Below are 12,588 nucleotides of genomic sequence, written 5' to 3'. Positions count from 1 at the left end.
CAGAGACTCATTACCCTGATATATACACCCGCGAGGAGCTGGCGCTCAAAATAGACCTCACCGAGGCGAGAGTGCAGGTATGTGCGGGATGCGGGTGATGGTGATGGGGGGGGGGGGGGGCGGTGGTCGCGGAGGGGCCGCGCCGGGGGCCGCACCGCTCCAGCGGGCACCGGCTGCGGGACGGCGGCGGGGGCCGGGGCGGGGGTCGCTCGGCGGGAGGTGGCGGCGGCGGGGGTGCCGCCGCGCTGCCCGCCCCCCCCGCTCCCCCCCCCCCCCAGGTCTGGTTCCAGAACCGCCGCGCCAAGTTCCGCAAGCAGGAGCGGGCGGCGGCGGCGGCGGCGGCGGCCGCCAAGAACGGGGCGGCCGGCAAGAAGTCCGACGCCTCCCGCGACGACGAGAGCAAGGAGGCCAAGAGCACCGACCCCGACAGCACCGGCGGCCCCGGCCCCAACCCCAACCCCGCGCCCAGCTGCGGCGGAGGCGGCGGCGGCGGCCCCAGCCCCGCCGCCGGGCAGGGAGCGGCGGGGCCCGGCGGGCCGGGGGGGGAGCCGGGCAAGGGAGCGGCGGGGCCCGGCGGGCTGGCGGCGGCGGGGCCGGGGCAGGGCTGGGCGCCGGGGCCCGGGCCCATCACCTCCATCCCCGACTCGTTAGGCGGCCCCTTCGCCAGCGTCCTCTCCTCGCTGCAGCGGCCCGGCGGCACCAAAGGCAGCCTCGTCAAGAGCGGCATGTTCTGAGCGGCGGCGGCGGCGGCGGCGGCGGCGGCGGCGGCGGCGGCGGCGGCCCCTCCCGCTCATTAGTACCCGCCGCCCGCCCGTAGTAATGACCAGGGGCCCGGGCTGCGCCGGGCTCCGCGGGGCAGGGTCCCCGCGCCCCCACGGGGGGCCGCGCCCGGCTCCCCTCGCCCCCGGCCCGGCGGCGGGGCCGGCCCCGCAGCGCCTCCGCCGGGGCGGGGAGGGGGGGGGGCGGCGGCGGCCGCGCAGGGGGCGCTGCGCGGGCGCGGAGGCGGCGGCGGGCCGCGGAGACTGCGCCGGCCGGCGGGCGGGCGGCCTGGCGGCGGGGGAGGGCGCCCCGCTCGCCCACCCGCCCGTGGGGGTTTGTTTTTAAGCTCCTTTTCACGGTCAGCCCGAGCGACGAAGTGTCTTCTCCATCCCCCCCCCCCCGCCCGCCACCCCCCCCGGCGCCCCCCCGCCGCCCCCCGGCCCCGCGCCCGGGGGCGTTTCTTACTCCGCCGTCCGGTGTCACTGTCCCTCCGTTGGGTCTTGGGTCTCTCCGTTGCCGTTGCCGCCGCCGCCGCCGGTGCCGGTGCCGGTGCCGGTGCCCCGCCGGGCTCGGCCCTGGCCCGGCGGCCGCCGCCGCCTCCGCACCGCGGATCCGGTTGCTGCAGGGCCCGCGCCCCTCGCGGCGGGCGGCTTGTATTTATTATTAATTATTAATTATTATTAATTATTATTATTACACGGTTCACGCAGTTTTTAGGCATCTCCGTTAGGGTTTTCTAATTTTATTTTAAAAGGCACAAACTATAGCTCTTAGTTGAATGTTGACAGGTATGCTTTCTCTTTTTCCGTGTCTTTCTACAACTGTGTTCTGTGACTCAACTGTATAGTGTTAATATCAGTACAGACTTGTCTAGTTGACCGTATAAATAATGTTTTCCCTTCTCGTAGTCTCTATGGCGTGTCTTTATGGAGAAATAAGGTTCTCACGGGTTCGGTTCCCTTTGCGTTTAGAGAGACCAGGTTCAGGCAATGATATCTATTTTTGTTATCGGTTGCATGTTGTCTCATTTTTTCTTTTTCCCTACCTGTTGGAATATGTTTGTGAGCATAATCGTCATAAATTATGTTCAGGGTTTTCAGATTTATTTATATGTGGTTAAAATGAATGCTTCTATTTAAAAGGGGAAATATTTCTACATGTGCATATAGTTTTCCAAGAGTGTACCATTAATTGATTGTTGATAATAAAACCCAAAAGCAAATATAGCACCGTAGCTTTTCTGACTTCTTGTTAGGGCTTTATTCGAGGGGAGGGCTCGGGGTTTTTTTTCTGACAAAGATTGAAGGGCGCACATCGCAGAATCTGCACTGGGTCATCAAAAGGAGATGGGCTCAGCAGCATTATTTTTAATCTGCGTTACCATCAGGAAGACCGTAACTGCGGGTCCCGTCATTACTGCCTAATTGTGCCGTTATTAATTATTTGCAAACAGGCTGATGGGGGGGCGGGGGGGCGGAAGATGCGTCAGATCTGACCTTCTGTCGCTACCTCGAAAATTGGAGATGGCCAATATTAAGCGATATCCGTTCAAAGGGAAAAAAAAGGGGCATAAACTACAGGTCTGGTTTGCAGCAGATGAAGCGTCCTGCGGGCCGGCTGGAAGCCGTCGCCAGCCATTACACCAACAGGCGGAAGGTAAAATTGGCTTTCCAGCTCTGCAGCTTCTCGGAAGCGGTTCTTCTGCTCAAACCCTCTGCTTACACCGAGCGCAGGGAGAGGCGCCGTCCGCGGGGACCACGGCGGCCGCGGGCTCGGTTCCCACCGGGGCCGGGAGTCGTCCAGCCGCCTCACACCTGGGCACCCGCTTTGCTTTCACCGCCCGGCAGCGGGAGGCGGCGGCCGCGGTAGTGCCCGGCCCGGCCCGGCCCGGCCCAGTCCAGCCCCGCCGCTGCCGGAGCCCCGGCTCGGCGGGGCGGCCCCGCCGGCTGCCCCGCAGCTCGCCCGGCCCCGCCACGGGAGGAGCGGGCAGCGGGCCCGGCGTGCCAGACCCCGCAGGGCAGGGCGGGGGGTAGCAGCAGGTTCCCGGCCTCGCCGAGACGAGCCGGCATCCAGCTCCACCAAAAGCCCTCCCGCCCCCCGAGAAGAGCCGGCCCTCCTCCGGGGCTGCAGCGCACCCCGGTGCCGCCTCCCGGGGCGGCCCCTGCAGCCGGGGCACTTGCGGGTGAGCTGCAGGGATGCCGGGGCGATGAACTCTCTCTGACTCTGGCAGAGTCAGTGGAAAGCAAAAAAAAAAAAAAAAAAAAAAAAAAGACTGTTTGGGGATTTGGCCGAGAAGCAAATACGGCAAGAGCATTCCTCTGCACGGCTGGCGTGCTGGTGAGAGGGTGCCACCCCTAGAGCACGATTAAAAGAGCCAGGAAAAATGGGACAAGTGCTGTTTCACTAATAAAAGTACTTCAATAATCAGTTTCAAAATGGTGCAATAAAATACGGAGTCTCTTTTCTGGAGGAAAAAGCCCTGTATGTATTTCTTGAATAGATGTTTTGTTATAGTGTGGGTAGCTTTTGCCACTTTACTTTTTCTTCCTAAAGTCATTTCATGATCTAAGAATATCTTTGTTAAAAGTAAATGGACTGTCTCTAGGAACTACACAGATGTGGACTGCAGTGCGGTTCTGCTGATAGTGATCTACATGGAAAGAGTTTCCTGCTGGATAAGCTGCAGTGCTCAGTCCCTCTGCTTTACCATGGCTGAACAGATCCCTGAGCTCTTACAGAAGGCGAGACCTGTATTACCAGTAAACCAAGCAGCCAGCCAAAGGTGATTTAAAGATGTCTCTCCTGGTCAAGCCTTGCTGTGTGAAGATGATCAGCTTCCATTTTATGGCATGCAGTCATGATTTGCAAACATTAAGAGATGACAACATGCTACTTCTTTGGGTATTTTTTTTGCCAAGTTCACTACTTTGCTGAAACTTGGGGTTTATTTCTAATATGATGCCTTCAGCTTCCAAGCAGTGGATCTAGCTACATGTCTGCTAGACCTTTTCTCTCCTTTAATTTTACTATGCTGTAAACTGATTTGCATCTTGATCTATCTTCTTCCTGATAAACTAAATGGGCTGCATCCTTTACATCTCCCACAATCCTTAAGGCTCAAAACTTTTCAAATCTTTTCCAGAGCTGGAACCACTCTCTCCTGTTTCTGAAGATGCTTTGCAAAAAGGATACCAGGACAGTACCAAACACTGTGATGTCTCTCTCTCTAACGGTTCATACAGAGCTAAGGTCACCTCTCTGTTTCGGATCACAATTTTCCACTTAGGTAGCTAAGCTTCTCATTAGTCCTTCCTGGAAACTTCTGTCACTTATTCCCTCTGATCCATAAATCCTTTCCCAAGCCACTGCTTTCCATGTTCTGGTCACCCCTGCAGCGTAGGGAACCGTGGGAGGCCTGAGGCGTACGGCACCCACCGTTTGTAAGGACCAGCGTGCCTGCGGCAGACCCGTTGGAACCGTTAATACATCAACTGCTGTGATTGCACAGTCAGGTAGAAATGGATGCTTTGAAAAGATGTGAAGTTTATTTCTCCTGCCTCTCTGCAAAGGCAGGAGTTGGAAAAGGAGTATTAATTAAGTAATCTACAGGATTGCTGCTGACCTTTACAAGCACAGAAGCTAGGGGGGCCACGGGGTACCCAGCAGGAGCCCAGGCAGGAAGAGGATGCCAAAAGGCTGCTTACCAGTGGTACCAGTGAAAGCCAAATGGGCAAGCTGATCCGTAACACCAAGAGATGCTCTGGGATTCACAAGGCAAGGAGATCTGGGCAGAAGGACCTTAACAAGTCAAAAGATGCTCCAGTGAAAAAATGAGTGTAAGGTTTGATATTTTTGTTGGTTTTACCTCCTCATGTTGTTCAAATAAAGAATAATTTGTTTTAATTATCCAGCTCAAATTCAATATGAACACATGTTGCATCTTGAAGAGTTCAGAGGTAAATTCACATTGTGTGTTTGAAGCAACTTGAGTGTTTAATTGTCTGCTCTTCTAAATACCAAGACTTGGAATTCAGGTCTAATGTTGAATTTGGCTCTGGGGTAGCTCTTGCACACACTTTCACTTTCTTCTCTCCAATACATGAACAGAAAAAGTAATTCCTGATTGCAGTATGAATCTCTCAGATGGCTGGGTGCATGACAATGCAAACATTAATTTTGCTGCTAAAGAATACGTAGCTAACATACAGGGAAACTACAGTTAATGAAAACAATCCCTTTCACTGAGAGGCAAGTGTGTCTAAATAGTTTAACCTTTACATATCTGCACTTCCTTAATAAAGTTATCAAACTATTACCAACCAGTGGGAAAAGGAGGTGTCATGAAAAGTGGCTGTGGTCCATTAGAATATTTTTTTAAATCCTCTTTTCCTCCCACCTTTTTTTGAAACTGTTGAAAGCGCTAATAGATGTACCTGGCAGGAGTGCCCTGAACGTGCCTGACTCTGGTCGAGGCCAGCAGCTTGCTGCTGTGGTCTGAAGCGTGAGCTCTCTCTGAAGGCAAAATCTGGGGTGTCTTCACACGAAGCTCACCATTAATTCTTAGACACTTACTAAACTAGTACCTGTCTGTAACTTTTGCTGCACATTTAGCATGAATCTTTAAGAGTCAAACATTAATCTGTAGACTACCCTCATCACCCGTGAAGCAGGGCAGCGCTGTGAAGGGCATATTACAATGGGAGATGAAGCCTTCTGCTTCTGTCCCCAGTTTCATTTGGTCCTTTACACGTTGTCACCTGACGACTGTTATGAAATACACTGGTGGCTTCATCCAGGGTGCTACTAAAATATGGCTCCATCTTAGAAAAATGACTTTGCACCTTGTACTTAGCACAAGAGGTCATCAAGAAGGCCAAGGAATGATTTCAGAGGAAACCCATCTTCTCAATTTGTGGGGAATTCATCCAGAAACAGCTCAAAAAACTTCATCTGTGAGAACGAAGCTCATGCTGCCATTTCCGAGGTGGGAAATTTCCTCTGGAGAGAGGAAATCACCTTTTGGTCTGACCCTTGCCATGATTATCGTATCAACAGGAAATTAAAATAGAATCATAGACTCATAGAATCATAGAATCATTTAGGTTGGAAAAGACCTTCAAGATCATTGAGTCCAACCATCATCCATGCCCACTAAACCATGTTATGGAGTACCCCGTCCACTCGCTTTTTGAATACCTCCAGGGATGGTGACTCAACCACTTCCCTGGGCAGCCTATTCCAATGTCTGACAACCCCCTCAGTAAAGAAATGTTTCCTAATATCTAACCTAAATCTCCCTTGCCGCAACTTGAGGCCATTTCCTCTTGTCCTAAAAAAAATATCTTCACTTGAAAAGGAGTATTATTTCACAGTATTGTTGCAGGCTGAGGCTGTGCTTCTTCCCATTCCTTTCTGAAAGAGAGGCAGTAAAGGAATGCTGGTAACATCTCTTGCTGTTTCAGACAGCTCAGAGGAATAATGTATTAAGTCTATCAACAGTAATAGATAAAAGTTCAAAGCAGTCTTGGGAAGTGAGAGAAGCTATGCCTTTCTAGGAGTCTGAAATCTAACATCAGCATTAAGGGCTCTACTGACAGGTTTAATGTATGTATGGGGTCTTCAGATGCATTAACTTCAGGAAGATGTTTATAGGAAATGAATCCATATATTAGTCTCCGCTAAGGAGAAAATCTATCCAGGGAACAAAGCATAACGTTCATGAGTAGATGCGGTTATTTGCTTAATGAAGAGAAGAGACTGGAGACTGTGAAACCAGTGCCTAAAAGAATTGGTTATCACCTCACATGGCGGTATTTGGGAAAGTTTGGGTTGCTCATTTCAGAGGCACGGGGCACCCAGACCTCCCAGCTGGAGCTGTGGATACTCATTGCCTTGAAAAGCCAATCCACTTCTTGAAGCCCACAGCAGTCCCTGCCCCAAGATATAGCCGCAAATACCCATGCCCTCAGGGCTGTTAAAAACCCACTTATGCTTTGAAGAGCGAAGGGAGGCAGCTCAGCCCGTCCCAAGCCGTGCCAGGACCCGGGGGGGTCCGTGCAGCTGCAGCAGCTGCCGACGCGTTCCCAGCCGGCTCCCTTGCCCCGACGGCAAGAGACCTGAGCCACAGAGAGCCCCTGGCAGCACCTAGCAATTACCTTCCGGGGCTCATTTTCAAGCAGAGCCAGGAATATCCCCTTCCCTCCACCTGCCTCTTTGTGAGTAACCGGGAACATGCTGGACTGGGCTCAGCATTGGCCTGCCTGCCTTCTGGGATGCTCTGTGCAGATTTCCACCGCTGTGGCCTCCTTGGGCTTGTAGGGCTCTCTTCCAGAGAACCAGGTAGAAGACGATTCGGCTTCAGTGAGTCCTCGGTTGCTTTGCCTCAGCTTTGCAGATAGTATGGGGGAGAGACAGCAGAGTTGCTACAAAGTGGGAGCTTTAACTCTCACTGAGGTTTATCGTCGTGGTGTTGGTGGAGTTCAATGCGACGTACAGTTACACAGGTATATTCCGCAGGCTGTGACAAACTGCAGGTTATTCCTACTTTTTGTTTTAACCTAAAGAGTCTGACATTGTAGTTCAAAACAATCTCAAAGCAGTGCTGTCAAGAGAACTCAAAAGCTCCTGGCGCTGTATTGATTTCACAATATCAAACTGTTTCTAGAAACAGCTACCAAAACACTCTTGCTGTATTATCTTTAAAAAGGTTACCAAAAGGGATGAGCTCTGAAAATAAGCAGTTCAGGAATCTCCATAGGTAATACTGCAAAACAAAATGCCACCACATCTGGGATGTAAACATCTGAGGAGCCTCCTCTCACTTTAATTCCAAAGTTACAGGCTTTCTTTACAAACCGAGTGTCTCTTCATTTTTAATAACAAAGTCTTCTTACATCTGGAAGAAAGGGCGGTAGTTAAAACTGCATCTACTGCTACTGCATGCACTTGTAATGCATTATGTGACAGCCTATTTTAGAACGGTGATGCTTTAAACACACAGATCTAATTATCACTAGGAATATCTCTATGGAGACAAAAAGTTAGATAAACATAGTGTGGGTGGTTTTGTCCTGCTGCAGAAAAAGAGGATGCACTAGAGGGACATCTCAGCCCTTCACTCCCATCACATTCAATTCCCACTGGAAATGTAGCACTCCTAAAACATTTCTGGGCTCAGTCACTATCAAATCTGGTGGCATTCACAGAAAGGTGGCAAGAATGATCGAGGGCACAAATCATTCAAGAGAGGTGGAAAAGTTATTTGTATTAACAAGAGGGTGTGCTGTACTGTATATATGAATACTAAAATACTGACAAGGCTGGAGAAGTTGAATTAGGCACTTTTGGATTTTACCCATTTAATCTCACCTTTCAGTGACCACATCACTCAAGCTCTCTCTTAACATTGGCTTGGAGACCAAAAAAAAAGTAGGATAACACATAACAGTGTGATCATTTGATTCCTGCCTTAGCAAGTTTAGAACTGGTAAGGGAGATACTTCCAATCGCTAGACAATCAAGCTGAGACTCATTGCAACAAGATTTTGCTGAGATCAAGATTTTAGCTAAATTCTGCAAAGAACTGTGTCTTAAGTAAGAACATCCATCCACTACAGTCTGGGTTAATAAAATACTCTGAAAAATTTTTGATATAAACCCACCCATTTCAGGGTCTAAGCCAATCTCTACTTATTAAATATGAGACCTCTAACAAATATTCCCCCCCGACCCCTGACTTCTTGTGTTTTCTTCTAAATCACCTGCTACTTATCAATTCCAGCAGTGGGTTTACAAACCGTAGGTCACAAATTTTAGGCTGTACATCACTCACTATGTTTCTATATTCTAATAGCAAATGAAAGCATGGCCTCCCAAATTTTCCTCATTTACATTTCTTCATTGTCTTTTTTGGTGGGTAATAGTCCCTGTTATATTCACGGGGTCAGCTTCAATCCTAGCCGAAGTACATTCCACAGCTGAAGTCAAATACATCTGCAAAAGTGATTAATTTTTCCTATTATTACTGATTACTTTCATTGATCAATACTTTCACTGGTGCATAGCTCTAATACATTTAAATGTCAATGTGGGAATTAATTATCCTTAATTATTTCCTTTCAAAGATCATGAAACAGAACTTGGTTTTTTTTGAGATTTTGGGATATATACACATAAATTTAAGGACAAATTTGTCTTCAAAATTGTCCAGAATAATTTGTACAAAACCTCATAAGCTTAAAATACTTTTAAAGTATTTTACTTTTTAAGGATTTTTACAAAATATTTAAAAGTAATGAAAATGAAAATGTTTAATCACTTAAAAATAGGCATATTAAATCCCCTGTAATTTCTAAACTCAGTTACATGTGAGTTCTGAACAACAAGGGGTTTCTCTAAACAATGAAAAATATTAACGATACAAGAGAAGATTAAATTATATAACTGTGTATTGTAATTCTCAATGATTTATAAAAGGCAAAATTCAGATATGCTGTACAATAAATTATCATTAAGATGAGACTACAGTTTGGTCTAATAGAATCCCATTATTTAGAAATGGAAAAAGAAACCCTATTAGATTATAGAGTTAATTCCCTGCCAGTGCTGAGGTCACTGCTCTTTCACTCTCGGGCTTTTCTACATGAAAACTGTTGGTACAGTTGAAGAGTCTTCTTCAGCAGAGTTAGAGAAAGACAAGAGGAGCTCTGTGTTGACCTTGCTACTCTCATAAAGGAATGAAAATAGCTGTAGTGGGTAAATCACCTTAATATATAATTTTGAAGAAGAAGAAAAATCTGTTAAGGTCTGGGGGTAAATATCCCAAAATGGCAAAACAGCCCAGTACTGCCAGTATATGAGGATTAAAGACCAACCAAACCAAAGCCACAACGGTGCTCTGAAATGAAACTAGTCCTAGCACAGCGTGAAGAGCCGTGTGACATACACAAACTTGAGGTTTTTCTGGACCTACAGCTATTGAGAAGTTTCAGCCAACACTGGTTCCAACGGGATCTACTCAGCATACTACTTTTAAGAATAAAACCATAGCTTGGGAGACACTTATATTGAAGCTGAAATGGAGTATGGGAGGAGAAAGGCTCTTACAGGTATTTAGTTGGGGTAGCAGGGAAGAGAGATGGATCAGATAGATTAATTCCGCAAAAGTCCCCAGCAAAATTACGCCTGTTGTGGGCAGAGTGGGTAAGAGACCCGTAAAGACTCCCTCTTCTCAGTCCTTAGGCAGAGGAGAAGGGAAGGGGGAGACACACTGCTACGCGTGCCGAGAGGGCTGCGATCCCACTGAAACTGGGGTGCACTGAAACCTCTCCGTAGCCTCTAAATGCGGCCTCAAAAAACTCATCTGTGTATTTCTTCAGCATTTCCCAGTACAGTTTAGATTCTGTGGGCTCCTTTTCCTCCCAAAGATAAATTGGCCACAAGGGATGTGTTTTCTGAAGAGGGTATCAGAGGGTCACACAGACCTTAGGCTCCCTCAGCATGGCAGTCTCAGGCAGAAAAGAGCATGGATTTCAGCTGGGAGTATCCTGTTACCTGAGGAGGAGTCATGCCTCCCAGATTTTTCTGCACAGAGGTAAAAGCTGAGACATGTGCCCTTTGAGGTGTATTGAATTTTTCTCATGGGCAGGTGCACCAGAAATGCAGTTTATCCCCCTCCCTAATAACTACTTCTCTCACAGCAACCACAGTTTCCATCCTCTCAGAAATGGCCGTGAGGGTCCAGGCGATGCCCACCCCAGTGCCACACAGTGCACCTAATCCACTTTTTTATGTCACTTGTTTGCTTGCTGAGGTGATGAATTGTCCCCAAACAATTTTTCCTCCTGAAAGCCATTCTGTTCTCTTTGCTGTGAGCACTTGGACCCTCCCTTTCCACCCTGGCACCAAACTGTGACGCAGTTTAAAGGGCTGCGACGACAGGTCTCAAAATGCCCGTGTGTCCCCATCAATGCTGACAAACCAGTGCTGCTGACAGAGCTGTGACAAGGAGCTGTGAAAGAAAAATTTGCTTTTAGTGGAGGTGCTTCTGTTTGTCCGTTTAGCATCATTAAACTGGGATTTGTGAGTTTAATGAACTTGGTATTAGCAACACTGCTGGCTGTTGAGTAAAGATACTAAAATTATTGCTTACTTTCAGTGACTGCTTTGCAAGAGAGTTGAGAAATAAGTTTTCTATGTTACTATGTCAGGAGGCACAAATCACTTAATCGCATGTGTCGTTGAGTTAGACAAACAATAGCTACAAAAAGTATCAGCTACTACTAATCAGTGCAGCTCCGTGAGGATACAGTATCTAAAAACCCACACCAATTTGTTGTTCTAAAGAAATAGCTTCCAAAAATTCCTCATTTGGTTGTCACAGTGTAATGCCTAATTTTTTTTGGTAATAGAAGTCCTGGGCTGGATAGTTGTCTCACCAGCATACAACTCAAACAAATGAGATGTCACTGATGGAAAACTGATGGAAAAGAAGACTTGAACAATTATACAAAACAGGTAAGCCATTAGCTTCTCCCGGGATCTAACGATCTGCTCTGCAGGATCATTCGGGCTACAGCCGTAATTGAAGCTGGTCCTGAGTCATTCTGTTGTAGCACAAAACATTAACAAGAGGGGACCTTTGGCAGCCTCGTGCAAGGGAGGACTAGGATGAGACTGGTCTCTGACACAGGTTAGGACCGAAATATATTGAAATACAGGGCTATGAGAAAGAATTGGCATTTTATTACTATCTTATTTAACTGGCTACTGTTTGGAAGCATGATCACATTTGGATAAAGACCTGAACATGCTTTTCCACACTGTGTCACCTGTGGGAAGGCCATTATTTGGTTATGCTGAATGTGTTATATTACTCTATTAATCCCATGGTTAAATTAGTTATTGAAACCACACTCGTTCAGCCTGTTGCTTTTATTAGTTGATAAACACCATCTCTGGTTTTGGCCTTCTCTTCCTGAAGATGCTGGCAGCTGTATTTTCACATTGGTTTTTGTTTTCCAGGGGAAAGCCACAATTTTGTGATAAATTAAGTGCAAACCCCAATCCACATGGCCAGTTTGTTCAATCCATCTGAAAAGCTCCTTGCGAGGTAAGAAAGTCAGCTAGGCCTGTGCTGCCAAAAGGAAACCATTAAGACTGTTTATTGCTACCCTGGGCCACTTTAAAATTACACACACGATTGCTTTTAAATGTTCCCATTTGGAAAGAATAAGCATACATGCAAAGGTGTTCCTAGCTGCAGGCTTGTTGCTCTTCAAGCAATACCATCCATCGTCCTGGAAGAAGGTGGCCTCCTTTTTGCCTACCCCAATATTTTCAAGAAACAACCCAGCTTCTACTTGTAGACAACTGTACATACACTTAACAGAGCTGGTTCCTGGTTTCGCCCAAGGTGGTCAGAATTTTGCTTTCAAATTTTCTATGTTCAGCCCCAAATTTCACTCTAAATTGCCTTCCCAATGGCTTACTTCTGCAAGGCATCTTCTTCATGTACAGTACTGTGTAAATATTACTGCAGTGGGCAGAGTTAAGAAAAACACTTACTTCTATGCCATTTTTTCTGTGTTTCACAAAAATGAATATTTAACTTATCTGTTAATATGGAAAAAGCTGGATAAATAAACCTAATTCAGGCTAAACATATTCTGTAGTTTAGTGTACTCCTGAGGGACTTTCTGTTATCTTTGAAGTGACCAGAGGGAGCGTGCAGAAAAAACAAACGCTAAATGTGCAGAATTAATGGAACGATCCCTGCTCTAAGATAGACTTTTAAGTGTTAACTAATAATTTTTAAACACTTTGGTGAAA

The 12,588-nt window shown here is 47.6% G+C and overlaps 1 protein-coding gene across 1 annotated transcript in view; it reads left to right on the top strand.

The window, feature by feature from the left end:
- The window catches only part of PHOX2B (paired like homeobox 2B), a 2,360-nt gene extending 1,469 nt beyond the window's left edge, over window positions 1–891 (top strand). The window contains exons 2-3 of the mRNA XM_030017260.1: window positions 1–77; window positions 279–891. The exon at window positions 1–77 is cut by the window's left edge and continues 111 nt beyond it. Of these exons, the coding sequence (XP_029873120.1) occupies window positions 1–77; window positions 279–734 (533 nt within the window). The 3' untranslated portion in view covers window positions 735–891. The remainder of the gene's footprint in view (window positions 78–278) is intronic.
- Window positions 892–12,588: the final 11,697 nt, after the last annotated feature.

The sequence above is a fragment of the Aquila chrysaetos genome, chromosome 1 (assembly GCF_900496995.4).
Source record: "Aquila chrysaetos chrysaetos chromosome 1, bAquChr1.4, whole genome shotgun sequence".
Taxonomy (NCBI): domain Eukaryota; kingdom Metazoa; phylum Chordata; class Aves; order Accipitriformes; family Accipitridae; genus Aquila; species Aquila chrysaetos.
The sequence above is the reverse complement of the archived record's forward strand: the minus strand, read 5'-3'. Positions and strand labels throughout refer to the sequence as shown.